At 40.3% G+C, this 16,053-nt stretch overlaps 1 protein-coding gene across 2 annotated transcripts; it reads right to left on the bottom strand.

Moving 5' to 3' along the window:
- Positions 1-551: 551 nt before the first annotated feature.
- mrps23 (mitochondrial ribosomal protein S23) lies at positions 552-15,450 on the bottom strand. 2 transcript variants are annotated; one of them, XM_077611122.1, is made up of 6 exons: positions 15,432-15,450; positions 15,274-15,349; positions 4,859-5,038; positions 4,432-4,509; positions 4,189-4,312; positions 552-1,278 (listed from the first exon to the last, which is right to left on the bottom strand). In XM_077611122.1, the coding sequence occupies exons 2-6, from the start codon at positions 15,315-15,317 to the stop codon at positions 1,153-1,155; spliced, it is 552 nt and encodes a 183-aa protein (XP_077467248.1). In that variant the 5' UTR covers positions 15,318-15,349; positions 15,432-15,450; the 3' UTR covers positions 552-1,152. The 2 variants fall into 2 exon arrangements, with proteins under 2 accessions (XP_077467248.1, XP_077467247.1); XM_077611121.1 differs by lacking the exon at positions 15,432-15,450 and having other exon boundaries at positions 15,274-15,394.
- Positions 15,451-16,053: the final 603 nt, after the last annotated feature.

Raw genomic sequence — 16,053 nt, 5'->3', positions numbered from 1 at the left:
ATTTTATTAAAAAAGACGCCTCCTTCGGAAGGTGTTCCGGGCACCGTGACCGGACATTTCGTCGACGGACACTTCGTCCCCGGACGTTTCGTCTTTTGCCTTTTTTTGCTTGGTGTTTCCATAGGTATTGTGTATACAGACTAGATTTCCGATGCATGTTGTGAGGCAACAGAGCTAGACGTCGTCGCTTGTTGTTTTTAAAATAAAAGGCAAAAAATAAAATTAATTTATTAAAAAAATTATTAAAAAGAAGACAAAGGACATTCACAGATTCTTCGTCTTCTTCCTTTTTTTTCTTGGTATTCCCATAAGTATCGAGTATACAGACTAGATTTCCGATGCGCGTTGTGAGGCATTGTGAGGAGCGAATGGGTCTGTTCTTAAAATTGCCGACAAGCTCCGTTGCCTCACAACGCGCATCAGAAATCTAGTCTGGGCTTCCCTGCTGAAGCTGCTGCCCCTGCGAACTGACCTCGGATAAGTGGAAGAAGATGAAGATAAGAGCTGTTCTTTAATTAATTTAAAAATCGAATGAGACATTCTCACAGATGGTCCTTTTTCTGGTGTAAATATCAATTTATTCTCCATTTTGTTTTACAATACATAACATGTCTACACTGTACGGATCTTTTGAAATCTCACACAGCAAAAATTAAACTACAAAAAAAAAAATTAGCAACCACTCTAGCCAAATGGTGCAATGCTGAATCCTGACAGTGGCAGCCAATTAATTAATAATAAGCAGATACATTGGCTGTTTTTTCTTTAGCCGTGATTCCTGTACTGAACATTTCTTGGGTTATACTTTTCTTGCAAAAAGTCAAGAATTTCTATTGTAGTTTTTGGACTATGAGTGGCTAATTTTTGCCCTCACTCTGAATCCAGCAGCTAGTCAGGTGTGGCCAATTTATGGATTTTTACAGGCTAATAAACTGCATGTCTTTAGTAAGTATCGCATAACACAATATGGACACTTGTGGCTTATCAATGCAGTTTATATGCAAACAAATATTTTTTTGCAAATAATATAGAGGGTGCAGCTTACAGTCAGATGTGACTTATAACCCAAAACATTCTGCCTAAGAGTTCCTTTTTTGTGTACGAACAAAGCCATTGGTTGCTTCCAGATAAGGAAAAAGAATCGAAGTTCTACTACAATGGAGTGTGTATTGTATGCTCTTCTGGCTCTTGCTTGCTGTCATCACCAGCTGACTGCTGGTCTGCCAAAATGTCTATTAAATTCAGCACCAACACTGGATCCCTGGACTCTGCTGAGACCTGCAAAATGGAAAGCAAAACAAACACTCAAACTAGCAATTTGACGCCTCATTTTTATGCAAATATTAGACAATTTTAATAAATAAATAATGGATTGCCTGGTTTTAAAATTATGGTAGTATTTGTTAAGCAACTCGTTGAAATGTGTCACAGTCTGTAATCGTCAACATATGACATCGCAGCAGGAAAGGCCTGCTCTGTGAACTCTTCTATCCTGTAATATAGCGACCTTAATAAAAGAATACAACACAACATCCTTACCTTATTTAGTTTGTTTCTTTTCTATCTATATACAGTAATACCTTGAGATACAGGCTTAATGCGTTCCGGGACCGAGCTCGTGATGTCAATTTCCTTGTATCTCAAATAAATTTTTCACATAGGAATGAAGTAAATTCAAATAAATCCACTATCCGAAAAAACACCAAAAACAGGATATTACAATGAAGAAACATCTTTTTATTTGTTCTAATTTACTACGTACTCACAAAATAACAAATACCTATCGAGACGTTATGATCTTCAATAATACTAAAATGTGACATTATTCAGTACAGACAGTAGCGTCTAAACGAAGACGAGAGAAAGGACAGGGGAGAGAGAGAGAGAGAAAGAAAGAGAGAGAGAGAGAGAGAGAGAGAGAGAGAGAGAGACTTGATGGCAACGCGCTCGTAACAAACTTTAAATTTACCGTATTTTCACACCTATAAAACGCATTGTGTGATAGGGCGCAGTCTCATTTGCGGGTATATTTTCTGTTTTTTTTGTCAATACGTAGGACGCTTCGTTTGAAAAGGCGCTAGCATGACACTAGGCTAGCGTATGTTATGCTAGTGGCTAGCGAACCTATGTTATGCTAGCGCAGACATGGGCAAACTACGGCCCGCGGGCCATACACGGCCCGTTAGGCCTTTTATTCCGGCCCGCCGACGATGTCCAAATTATTATTATTATTATTATATATTTTTTTGCGGTCAAAATACAGGATATCATTGGATGACCTGCATGAGCAATTCTGCCGTCGGTTTTGTGATTTTGGAAAAATTGACAGCTGGTATCATGTCCTTTCTCACAAGACCCGGAAACGGTTCCACAAGAGTTGCAGTTGGAACTGATTGATCTCCAATGTGACAAGTTCAACTCCCTGAAAGTCTCTGAGTTTTAGGCTTCATTAAGTGCTGCCAAATTTCCAAACATCCAGAAGATGGCACAGAGGATTCTGGTGTCATTTTGCTCTACATATGTGTGTGAACAGACCTTTAGTCTGATGAAAACCAAGAAAGCACCCCATAAATCCCAGATGAGTGATGAGTATGTTCATACTTTAGTCCTTTTTTCTGTTTATGTTTCATATGTACTGTTAACGGATGCAGTTTTTTTAATATGTATCGTATCTTGTGCTGACCCGGCCCCCCAGTCAAATTTTTAAAGTCAATGTGGCCCCCGGGCTGAAAAGTTTGCCCAACCCTGTGCTAGCGGCTAGGGAACCTATGTTATGCTAGCCGCTAGCGTATGTTAAGCTATCCGCTAGCGTATGTCATACTAGCCGCTAGCGTGTTTTTTTTAGACAGCACGAGCAAAACTAAGTTTGATAATGCTTTATTGAGGTAAAAGGTACACTCTGATATAAAGAGTTGGGCGTTTAACATGCTAGGCTCCACTGTCAGTCAGAGTTCTGTCTTCCGGGAACTTGATTCTAGCTTTGGCGAAAGCTCGAACAACAGTGCTGGCCGACACTTGAGCCCAGCCATTCACAATCCATTGTAACTTGCGACATGCATCACTCCCAAAAGCCTTTGATTCTCCTTGCTGTTATATCGGCATCGACAATTCATTCCAAATTGTCACGTAACTCCTGCGACGCTACCTCCCCGAACTACTATGTTGGCCATCCGTTAGCAATCCGTTAGCAAAGCTGTTAAATTGTGTTCGATCCATGGCTTCAGTCCATTTTCCAAGCGTTCACACCCGCATTGTGTTGTCATTCACGCCAGGCATTTCCTTTGTATAGCTCTGATATGCTGTTTCTTTAAGTATTGAGAGTGTTTTTGAGGGTTAAAAGCGCTGCAAGCATACGGAAGTCAGATGTCTTGCCACTCCCCTGGGATGTTTTGAATGGATTTACCGTAATGCTTGGAATGCGCGGGGAGGCTATTTTTAGGGTGAACATCTGCTGGGTTGATCGCAATAAGTAGCGTGCCGGCAAGAAATAAAACCAGTCACACGGTTTAGACTTGTAAGTGCGCCCTATAGGTGTGAAAATACGGTAACTGAAATGAACTTCGATTACTCTATGCACAAACTTAAAAATAAGTTTTAATCTTACGTTACACTAAATTTAAACCTTGTGCGATAACCGAGGCAAAGATGTTGTTAATGTATTCCACCGCGGCTTTTGAGGCAGAACTTCCCGACACTCGTATGTCAAGGTACTACTGTATCTAATGATGATATGCCTCTTGTTAGAAAGAATAATATTTCAAAACCATGAAAGTGGTCAGAGAGCTGCTTAAGCCTCAAGCAGATAAAATATAGGTTTGAATAAGTGCTCCCTCCAGTGATGCCAATGCTGGAGGTCTGACTCTGATATTGCTAAATTTGTGGTATGGAGTGCATTCTGTCCATTTTTTCTTTTATATCATGATGCAATGTTTTAAAACCTGATGCATTTCACATTTTTTTATTGAGATATATTGTCAACTGATATTTTGCCCCAAATCTACTGCACATAATCCATTGTGAAACATTACAAAACACAATTGAAGAGGAGAATTGAGTATTAAGAGTATCAGCAAAGTGTAAGACTGTGTTTTTTTTTTTTGGTAAAAAGTACAAATAGATTGAAATTTACAAGAACGCAAGTAAAACAAATAAGGAAAGAGGAATGGACCTCTCTAAATGACTACTTACTGCAGATGGTCCTCTCCTTCTAAGTATGACACCCTCTGAAAGTAAAGCTTTTGCAATCTCCTCAAACAAAACAGAGTTCTCCATCTCTGATTGGCTTTTTAACTCTGCATACTTGTCTACAAACCTAATGTAGAAAAAATATTGTGGTCACGAGCTCTCATTGTGCAGTAAGTATAAAACACTAACACAAAAATCTACCATTTAACATGACTTGAAACTTAGATGGGAAAATCCAAAACATACCTTTGACAGGTGGATACAAAGTTTGATTTAGAAAGATCAAAAGGCCGAGGACCCATTCCATATTCGACATAAAATTTCCTGAAATCAGATAGTTATACAACGATGAGTGCAGAATACGATACCTTCTACATTATATCGAAAAGGAATAAACTGTCACATAGACACTATACAGCGATCCTTCACCACTTTGCGGCTTCAACATTCGTGGCTCAAGTACATCGCATTTTTTTAGATATCAAATATTAGAAAAAAAGTTCATAAAAATGTCAAAATCCACGCTGAAACTTGCAAGCGCTAGACAGGAGACAAAATGACGGAAGTCAGGGCATCGCTTCCTCTTCAGCGCTGAAATGGGTGGCAGTCAGCGCAGAAGAAGAGGGATTTCACGTTAGAAGAATGACATGCCGAATAATACAAACTTACTTACGCTCTAACTTTATCTTCTACGTAGAACATTTCAGGGACCAGGTCTGGCTTCTTGACACTGGGTCTTGTATGAGGCTTTATATATAGTGGTTGCCGTTTTGGAGGAAAAGCTTCATACACATCATACCAGATTGGTTTCTCGGTTTCCGTTATCACTCCAGAGCGCATTAGATCCCGAACTCTGTTGTTATTTAAAAAAAAAGGTAGAAATGTGACTAATTCGTTTACAAGAATGTTTTGAATATAATGTTGCTGTTAAGAAGACTGTACAGTGTTACCTTTTTTCACGAAATTTAAGGACTAGTTTTTATAAGTTGGATTTTCTGTAAGTAGAGACGTATTTCACATATAAAAGCTTTAATTTATTCCAACCGGTTCAAAGATCCCCAGTACTACCCCAAACCTATACCATATTTACTCGCATATAAGCCGCACCCTTAAAATTGCCTTAAAATTGTTGGATTTTACAATTTCTCATGTGCAAGCCGCCCTATGACTCACAATTTTCACCTCCATTTTCATGGATTTAATAGGGAGTCCAAATGTGTTACTTTGAAGGAAAAATCTTAAGAAAAATCATCGCAGGGGGTATTTCTGAAATACTGTATGAATCAAAAGCATATTACAGTCATTCATCGTCATACGACCGCTCGTCATACAATATTCTCGTCTTACGACGGAAATTTCGATCGAATAATTCGCCCGAGATGCGATCAAAATTTCGTGATGCGACCAAGCCAGGTGGCCATGGCACTGTCTTTTTTGCATCTCTTTCTTGTATAAAATATATCTACGAGCACTGGGCGGACTTTGCATTTCCACACCCGTCCCCCCCACTTTGGTCTACATTTACATACCAGGTAAACGACAATGGATTGGCAGAGTTTTGCAAAGAAAAGATCTGGAATATATACTCGGTAATCAGACACAGGGAAGCGGCAAGTTCCAAACAACTCTTGATGCGTTCGTTTTGAAGGCTCCGGCGGAACGTCGGGGTGGGGTCAACCCGTTACAAAGGTAAAAAAGATTAAAACAAAATTAGAATTCAGTTTTGTGTGAAGTTACATTAAACGTTGAGTGTCTGTATATATTAATCCAAGTTAATTTAAATTTGTTTGTTCGTTTACGAGTGCCGTGGATAAAGTCCCCCCAACACCTCCCCCCGCCTCCGTGTGTGTCGTTGCCTTCCCCTCCGCGAAATGCGTCTAATTTTACTTCTATTAAACACATTTAATTACTATTAAACCACTCGTTATTTATTACTTTGTCAATACATGGCGAATTAGAAGAAATAAAACATGTTTTACACGAGTGCGTCGTTGCCGTGGATAAAGTCCCCCCCAACACCTCCCCCCGCCTCCGTGTGTATGTCGCTGTCTATATCCCCGGCGAAATGCGTCTCATTTTACTTCTATTAAACACATTTTATTACTATTAAACCACTTGTTATTTAATTCTTTGTCAATATATGGTGAATTAAGAAAAGAAATAAAACATGTTTTCCAATCCAATATCCTGTTTTTTCAGGGGGTTGGAACAAATTAATTAGTTTTCTGTTGGAACTATTGTAAATAAGTTATCCTGCTTCTGTGTTAGAGTGTGAAAATGCTTGCTCATATAATTTAGGGCGCCCTGGCCTGCAGGAAGTTCCACCTTATTCAACAAAGAGGGACGGCTCCAGGGGTCAGGCGCCCGTTTGAACTATTGTGTGAAGATTACGGGAGAAGGGGAAAGAGAATGTAAGTGTTACCTTGAAGGAACATGTGGTCATGCAACAAACCCTTTTCAACTGGGATACAACCCCCTCTTTCCCTTGATCAGCTTGAAACTTCATGTAACTAGGGCACTCCCGAAACACAATAAAAGACAAGGGAGCGGAGACTTCCTCAGAGTGTGTCGGAGGATTGTGACCGAGCAGTCCCGAGACCCTCTCATTGCAAATGAAATTAACTCAATTCTCTGTGTCTTCCTTCTTTTCGATTGGTGATACAAATGTTTGGTTTTTAGACCTAACATTTTCCATTCATTTCAATGGGAAACGTCTGCTCGTGTTACGAGAATTGTTACGAGAATCTCGTCATACGATCTCAGTCTCGGAACGGATTACGATCGTATGTCGAGGTACCACTGTATTAGGGAAAACATCATAAGGAATTAATTCATCCAGTAATGGTTGTTTTCTTACTGCAAAACAGAAAATAACCAACAAATAGTAAATGTTACTTTGCTAACATCTACTTGTGAAAAAGAGTATAGCAAGTCTTGTGCGCATATAAGCCATAAACTTGATTCAGTCATCTTTTTTGTTACAAATACGGCTTATATGCAAGAAAATACGGCAAGGTGTCACTTTATATTGAAATTTGAGATTCCAAGCAAATTTTTGCCTTGAGATATTTGATATACGAGCATACGAGATGGTTCTCAATGCGGCCATCCAGGTGGCCGAGTATGCGAGAGGCTCCTTATGAAAACAGCATCGCTGTCTTTCTCGCTGCATCTCCCTTAAGTAAAGATATCTACAAGCACTGGGCCGTGCAGGTTGCATTTTTTATTGGAGATAGGATGACCGAGTCGATAATCTGCGAAAAAGCCAGCAGAATCTACATGGATATGAAAGCAAAGAAAGCATCTGAAAAAGACACTAGCTGAACCCTTCAAAGCGAGTCGTGGTTGGTTGGATAATTTAAAAAAAACGAACTGGGATACACTTGGTTCAGACGCATAGAGACGCAGCAAGCTCGAACGCCACGGTGGAATACATTAATATCTTTGCCTCGGTTATCGCACAAGAAGGTTTAAATTTTGTGTAATGGAAAATTTCAACTTATTTTTAAGTGTGAGTATAGTAATCTAAGTTCATTTAAGTGACATTTACAGTTTATGTTGCCGTCCGTCAAGTGTCTCTCCCATACCTGTCAACCTCTGCCGATAACTGCCCTTATAAATGATTATGATTCCCCTTACAAACCCCCCAAAAAACTTACAAACACCGTACGACTCGTACGGTGTTTGTAAGTTTTTTGTAAGGTTTTTTTGGGGTTAGTAAGGGGAATCATAATCATTTATAAGGGCAGTTATCGGCAGAGGTTGACAGGTATGCGTCTCCCGTCCTTTCTCTCTCTCGTCCTCGGTAAGCTGCTACCATCTGTCTTTACTGAGTAATGTCACATTTAAGTATTGAAAATCGTAACCACAAGTAGATAGGTATTTGTTACTTTGTGACTATCTTATGAATTCAAACAAATAAAGAGATGTTTTATTTGTATATATATAAAGCAGCTTTTGATTGGACGGCCGCACTTAAACTCCAACGGTCACCGTTACCCATTAAAATGCCAGACAGAGAAATTGGTGTGTATTACCACATATATGACGATGTGATTCCTATCACAGTTAATACCGACCAATTGACATAAAATTACATTTATATCAATGTGTGTGCACCTGGAAACTCGCTGGCGGAAATTCTTCCCAAAATTAAGTTTGTAAATGACGTGGAAAGGCGTCTTGGGTCAGCGCGTCCTGCACCACCGTGTCTCGCCGAGTCTTTCCGTCACGACAGGGAAAAAAGTGTTTCGGGGAGCATGAATAGATAAAGCGTGATTTATGGATGGGTGGATGTTTTATGTTAACATTCTCACGCTGCTTGTGTCCAAACCCTGCATCGTAGAAAGTTGACATTATGGTGGCCGGAAACGGCTGTCGGATCCAAATCGTGCATCATACAGAGTTGAATTTTTTTATGGTGGCCAGAAACGGCTGTCGAGTGATTGAATTTCTTTACCTTCTCCAAGTGTGTAAACTCAAGCTTTGAGCATTTGCAACTATTATCGATGAGTATGCCTGACCAGAAATGTTAGCTTGCTTCTCTTGAACTATTGAAGATATTAGGTGCAAATAATTTAATAATTGATAAAAGGGAATGTGTTATTGAAAAACCAAAAGGAATTCCTTAAACAGAAGGAAAATACAGTGGTACCTCGACATACGAGCGTAATCCGTTCCGAGACTGAGATCGTATGACAAGATTCTCGTAACTTGAGCGGACGTTTCCCATTGAAATGAATGGAAAACAAATTAATTCGTTCCAACCCGCTGAAAAAACACAAAAAACAGGATATTGGATTGGAAAAAATGTTTTATTTCTTCTAATTCCCCATCTATTGACAAAGTAATAAATAACGAGTGGTTTAATAGTAATAAAATGTGTTTAATAGAAGTAAAATTAGACGCATTTCGCGGAGGGGAAGGGAACGACATACACACAGAGGCGGAGGGCTGTTCGGGGGGACTTTATCCACGGCACTCGTAAACGAACAAACAAATTTAAATTAACTTGGATTAATATATACAGACACTCAACGTTTAATGTAACATCACACAAAACTGAATTCTAATTTAGTTTTAATCTTTTTTACCTTTGTAACGGGTTGGCCCCAACCCGACGTTCCGCCGGAACCTTCAAAACGAACGCATCAAGAGTTGTTTGGAACTTGCCGCTTCCCAGTGTCTGATTACCGAGTGTACATATAATCCATATCTTTTCTTTGCAAAGCTCTGCCGATCCATTGTTGTTTACCTGGTATGTAAATGTAGACCAAAGTGGGGGGAAAAACGGGTATGGAAATGCAAAGTCCGCCCAGTGCTCGTAGAAAGATTTTATACACGAAAGAGATGCAAAAAAAATACAGTGCCATGGCTACCTGGCTTGGTCGCATCACGAAATTTTGACCGCATCACGGGCGAATTATTCGATCGAAATTCCCCCCGTAAGACGAGCATTTTGTATGAGGAGCGGTCGTATGACGAGGTACCACTGTACCTATCTTTTCCGTAAATTTGGTGCCGATACATCAAATTTCTTGGGAGCTATTGAAGATATTAGGTTCTAATAACAATTAAAAATTAATAATTAATAAGTGGAGTGAGTTATTGAAAAACTAAAAGGTGTTCGTTAAACGGAAGGTAATTACCTATCTTTTCTGTAAATTTGGTGCCAATACATCAAATTGCTTGGGAGCTATTGAAGATATTACGTGCTAATAATAGTAATAAATTAATAATTAAGAAATGGACTGTTATTGAAAAACTAAAAGGTTCTCGTTAAACCGAAGGTAATTACCTATCTTTTCTGTAAATTTCGTGTCAATCTGTCAAATAGCTTGGGAGCTATTGAACAAAATAGGTGCTAATAACAATAATAAATTAATCTATAATCCTTATAAAACGTGATTTATGGGTGTGTGAGTGTGTGTGTGTTAAGATTCTTTTGCTAAGTTTGTCCAAACCGTGCAACGTAGAGAGTTGAATTTTTTTATGGTGGCCAGAAACGGCTGTTGGATCATTGAAGTTCTTCACCTTCTCCAAGTGTGTAAACTCCATCTTTTATTTGTTAAACAACCATTTTTCAAAAGAGAATTTTTTTAATAGCGCAACAATTGCCTTTTGGTTTTAAACAAAGCCGGCCGGGCCTCCCTGCTTGACAAGCATTATCAAACTTAATTTTGCTCGTGCTGTCTTTAAAAAACACACACACACACACACACTAGCGGCTAGCCTGACATACGCTAGCAGCTAGCATAACATACGCAAGCGGGCTAGCGGATAGCATAACATATACTAGCGGGCTAGCGGATAGCATAACATACACTAGCGGCTAGCATAACATACGCTAGCGGCTAGTATAACATACACTAGCTAGTGTCATGCTAGCGCCTTTTCAAACGAAGCGTCCCATGTATTGACAAAAAACTGAAAATATACCCACAAATGAGACTGCGCCCTATCACACGGTGCTTGTTTAGCAATAAAGTAAACATGTATTTGTTCTATGCTTCATCAACATATGGCCTTCATTATAAAATTTTCTCAGTTTTTAGTGGAGACCTGATGTCAAAACGGAGTTGGGACGTTGCCTCAATGGTCGTTCTCCTTGCAAGTGAAAATTCCAGGAGACTGTCTTTTCCTCTTTATTTGTGCGTGCATTTGGGAATGCCCATTGGTGAACCTAACAAGAACGTCCGGCCCTCAGTTCGTGCGCGCAAACTCCAGCGCTCTTGGAGCATGCAGCATGACAACGATCCAAAGCAAACTAGCAGGTCCACCTCTGAGTGGCAAAAAAAAAAAACTAAGTTAAGGTTTTGGAGTGGCCAAGTCAAAGTCCGGATTTCAATCCTATTGAAATGCTGTGGTCTGATCTGAAACGGGCCGTTCATGCTAGAAAACCTTCTAATATTGGAGAATTGTAATGATACTTCACAGAAGAGTGGGCCAAAATTCCTCCAAAGCATTGTGAAAGACTCATCACAAATTATCGTAAATGCTTGATTTCAGTTATTGCTGCCAAAGGTGGAATAACCCGTTGTGTTTTACAGCCCTTCTATCTTTATTTTAATTACATTTTAATATTTCTTAATACATTCCTTTTTACTTTACTTTGTACTTTATACTTTTTACTTTAATGTTTTTACAACTTTCCTTGTTCTGTTAGCCTGGCTTCTTTCGGCTACTTCTTTTTTGGAACCATTCAGCCATGCCTACGCTGTCACACACATGGGACTAGCTGTTACACACATGGGACTAGCTGTTACAATACGCAGCAGAAGGAGCAACAGCTCGGTGCCGCCGGAGTTTCGGAGCTGGACAAAAGTGCCGGGAGAAGAGGCAACGCTTCTGACCAACCATTCCATCGTGCCATAAGATGGAAAAGCTGTCGGCGCTTACCAGCAACGGAGTCGAGGCGTTCTGCCGTGCTGCTGTCTTCTTCAGCTCCAGACTACTGAGGAACTGTGCGGATAAGCTTGGAAGAGTGACTCTGCATATTCTCTACCTCGATCACAGTCTGCAGAAGTTCCCCATCTCGTGGAAGACTTCCTGTGTGTGGTTCTAGTTTTTGTCCAACTTTACAACGTCTTTTGGAGTCTATCCGTTTTTGCTACCGAAACCAAGATGGCGCCATTCAAGTTGCAGTCGGTGGCGGTAGCTTCGTCCACTCTTGCTCGTTTTGTGTTTTTGCTGCTTTTCTGTCTTAATGATTTGATTTGGTGATTCTTAATGATCCCATTGACTTTGATTTGCGTTGTAGTTTGTGCTTTTGCTTTGTTGCCAGAGGCAGGGGACACCCTTAATCAGTGGCCAGCCGATCGCAGGCCTTGGTAAATAAAATCATCATTTAGAAACTCTATTGTCTATTTCCTTGGGTTTTTCTTCGTGTAATACTGAAATTGGGGCGGCCCGGCGGCACGAGTGGTTAGCGCGTCGGCCCCACAATGGGGGGACCTGGGTTCAAATCCAGGTTCTGACTTTTCTGTGTGGAGTTTGCATGTTCTCCGTGGGGCTGAGTGGGTTTTCTCTGGGTACTCCGGTTTCCTCCCACATTCCAAAGACAAGCATGGTGGGCTGATTTGACACTCTAAATTGCCCGTGGGTATGAGTGTGAGCGTGAATGGTTGTTTGTCTCCTTGTGCCCTGCGATTAGCTGGCCACCAATTTAGGGTGTCCACCGCCTCAGGCCCAAAGTCAGCTGGGATAGGCTCCAGCACCCCCCGCGGCCCTATTGAGGATTAACCGGTTCAGAAAATGAGATGAGATGATACTGAAATTGGTTTGATGATCTGAAACCTTTGTGTGCGATAAATATGGGGAAAAAACACTGAAATCGGGAAAGGGGCAAATACTTTTTCACCACACTGAAAAATATAACGCATCTGTAAACAATATATCCACCCAGACAGTCAAGTTGTCAGCGTCATACATCTACAGAATCTTGAATTTTGTGCATACAAAACGCACACCAACTATTTGGGCACTACAGACGCTCCCCTACTTACGAACGAGTTAGGTTCCGAGCAATTGTCATAAGTTGAATTTGTTTGTAAGTTGATTCAGTGCTATATTTTGTATTATAATTTATGTTTAAGGCCTATATAAGTATATTGAAGGTTTATATAAGTGCATTTGTATTTTTAAGGCTTGTATAAGTAACACGCATTGGTTTGTACTAAAAAAAACATTTAATAAAATGGAGAGAATATGTACAGTACAGTGGTACCTCGTCATACGACCGCTCGTCATACAAAATGCTCGTTTTACGGGGGAAATTTCGATCGAATAATTCGCCCGTTATGCGGTCAAAATTTCGTGATGCGACCAAGCCAGGTCTTTTTTGCATATCTTTCGTGTATAACAATATTTACGAGCACGGAACGAAATAATTTAGACGAGTTCCTCCTAGGACCAGGAAACGCACAACGCGCATGCAGAAGGAGGGCTTTCTGGGTAATGAAGTATTCTCCTGCACACAACACCCATACGCAATGGCAACCTTTCTCAGAATAAAACTTCATTACCCACAATCAATACGTGGGAAGCTCAGCTATGTCATTTCCTGTTATTCTTTCTTAGGAAAGGTCCCGCGATCGTTCCTTAAAGACTATTTCTCGTTGGCAAGTGGTCGTGCGTTATCCTATTGTGAGGACATTTGTGTGCATCATTTTGGGAATATTTTGAAGGCAATACAACAGCAAACAGTCCATCGATAGCGAACGTGAGGGCGGAGGCGTGGCAAACCGCCAACCCGAAAAACGAAGGTAACAAAAGATTACAACAAAATTAGAATTCAGTTTTGTGTAGTTACATTAAACGTATGCTTGAGTGTCTGTATATATTAATCCAAGTTAATTTAAATTTGTTTGTTCCGTTTACGAGTGCGTTGTCGTGGAAAAAAAACGCCCCCCCACGCCCCCAAACGTCTCTGTCTCCCGTCGGCGAAATCTGCCCAATTTTAGTTAGATTAAACACATTTTATTACTATTAAACCAATAGTTATGTGTTACTTTGTTAATAGATGGCGAATTAGAAGAAATAAAACATTTTTTCCAATCCAATATCCTGTTTTTGGTGTTTTTTCAGAGGGCTGGAACGAATTAATTTGTTTTCCATTCATTTCAATGGAAAACGTCCGCTCGAGTTACGAGAATCTCGTCATACGAGCTCAGTTCCGGAACGGATTAAGCTCGTATCTCGAGGTACCACTGTACTGTATAGAGAGAGAGAGAGAGATTTATGTATTAGAAACGGGCCGAAAGAAGCGATCTAACGACGATTGCAGTTTTCTTCTTTTTTTCATCATAAATGATGCGGTAGCACTGTATGGCATCATTCAATTGATTTGCAAACTTTGTGCAACGTTCAATATTTGGGTCCTGCTGCTCGATCTTTCTGTTTATAAATGGTACTGACGGTCGATCGATTCAAGTTGTATGCCCGTGAAACGCTCACCACTCTCACGTGCATCAAGCTTCGTTATTATTGCCACTCGTTTCAAATGAAATAGCTTGCCTCTTCCTTGCAACTCCCTCAATAGAAGCATTTCGCTTTTTACCAACCATATTCAATAATGGATGCACGAGATATTTAATGATACAAATGAAAAAGGTTCTTTGCCCACTGGAGATACGTTCACGCACTTCCGCATTGCAACGAAGAAGGTAGATGCTGTGTGAGCTGAGCCCTCACAGCGCCAGGCGTATTAGCGGCGGAAAGAAGCACTACTTGGAAAATAAATACAAAATTGGACTTACGAACATTTTTCGACTTAAACGCAATTTGCAGACATGTTCATATGTACCGTTGTTCGTAAGTTGAATATTCGTAAGTAGGGGAGCGTCTGTATGTCCACTTTGCGGGAAATTTTAGACTTTTAAGTGCGCCCAATGTGAGTAAATATATGCCGCGTTGTGTTTGTACAGTTTGATATCGCTTAACAAGGGGAATTGCAATCATTAATAAGGAGAGCAATTGGCCGAGGTTGACAGGTACGTTATTATCGCTTAATAAAGGGAATTGAAATAAATAATAACGGGAGCAATTGGCCGAGGTTGACAGGTATAAATTTAGACCGTGGCGTAACTAATATGTCAAGTTGGTTCCCTTACTATATAATAAATTAGAGGAACACATCAGGTTGAGAACTTCAAAGGACATGATGAACATTTGGACAAGTGTGGCGAAACAGAACACCTTCGCTTCGTAAAGTGTAAGTTTCTGACTGAAATAGTTTACGTATATTTATGTAAAACACAGTAAGCCTCAAGAATGCAGTGCTTTTGTCGCACGTCTATGTCGTGAACTACTGACGCGTCAAATGTAGCATATATCTATAACCTTCAGAAGGTCCGTGTTTACTTTAGTATTAAAATCTGGTTATCAGTATAAAAGCAGTTTTTACACAATATCTGAAGAGAGGTACATGGAGAAATTATTCCTCGTGGCAAAAAATACTGCAGATTTTATTTTATTGCATCTTATTCATTTCATTTAAGGCTAACGCTAAAACGAGCACAACGCAATGTAAGCTCACGCTATAGTTAGGTAACAAAGCACATGGATAATTAAGACAAAACAAATTCTTACCTCGTAAAGACGGTTCCTACCCTTTCAAGTCTGCTCCCTGCCATTTCGGTGTCTTTTAGCCAAACAGCTTATACCGCTGGAACCAAAAACGTGGTTTTAGTGTGCAAGTAGTAACTTCTGGTTGGTTTCTTTCAGAATAAAAGTCATTGTAAACCCACTTAAACATTTTCCATACAATAATGACAGCGGACCGTTGGAAGAGTGGTTGGCGTGTCGGCCTCAGAGTAATGGAGTCAAGGGTTCGATCCCAGGGGAGTCCTCATTGTGCTGGAGTTTATATGTTCTCCACGGTCTTGCGTGGCTTTTGTTCTGGTGGTCCGGTTTACACCAACATACCAAAAACATGCAGTGTAGGTTGGTTGAGCGCTCTAAATTGCTCTTAGGAATGAGTGTGAGTGCGTATGATTGTCCGCCAACCTCGTGCAATGTGATCTGCTGGCCACCAATGATCGGAAAATGAATTACTAAACTATAATGACGATCGTAAAAAAAATGTACTAAAACCTGCCACTAGAAGACAATCAAGCTTCCCTGACTTAAACCTGCCTCTATCAAACTAACATGTAAAAATAGTTTTTGACTTATAAATTGGGCAGCCTGGCGGCTGTCTGGTTAGCGCGTAGGCCCTGGGTTCAAATCCAGGACGGTCCACCTGTGTGGAGTTTGCATGTTCTCCCTGGGCCTGTGTGGGTTTTCTCTGGGTACTTCAGTTTCCACCTATGTTCCAAAGACATGCTTGATAGACTAATTGGACACCCTAAATTGCATCTAGGAATGAGT

The sequence above is a fragment of the Stigmatopora argus genome, chromosome 10 (assembly GCF_051989625.1).
Source record: "Stigmatopora argus isolate UIUO_Sarg chromosome 10, RoL_Sarg_1.0, whole genome shotgun sequence".
NCBI lineage: Eukaryota > Metazoa > Chordata > Actinopteri > Syngnathiformes > Syngnathidae > Stigmatopora > Stigmatopora argus.
Note: the sequence above shows the minus strand (reverse complement) of the source record. Positions and strands in the feature narration are given on the sequence as shown.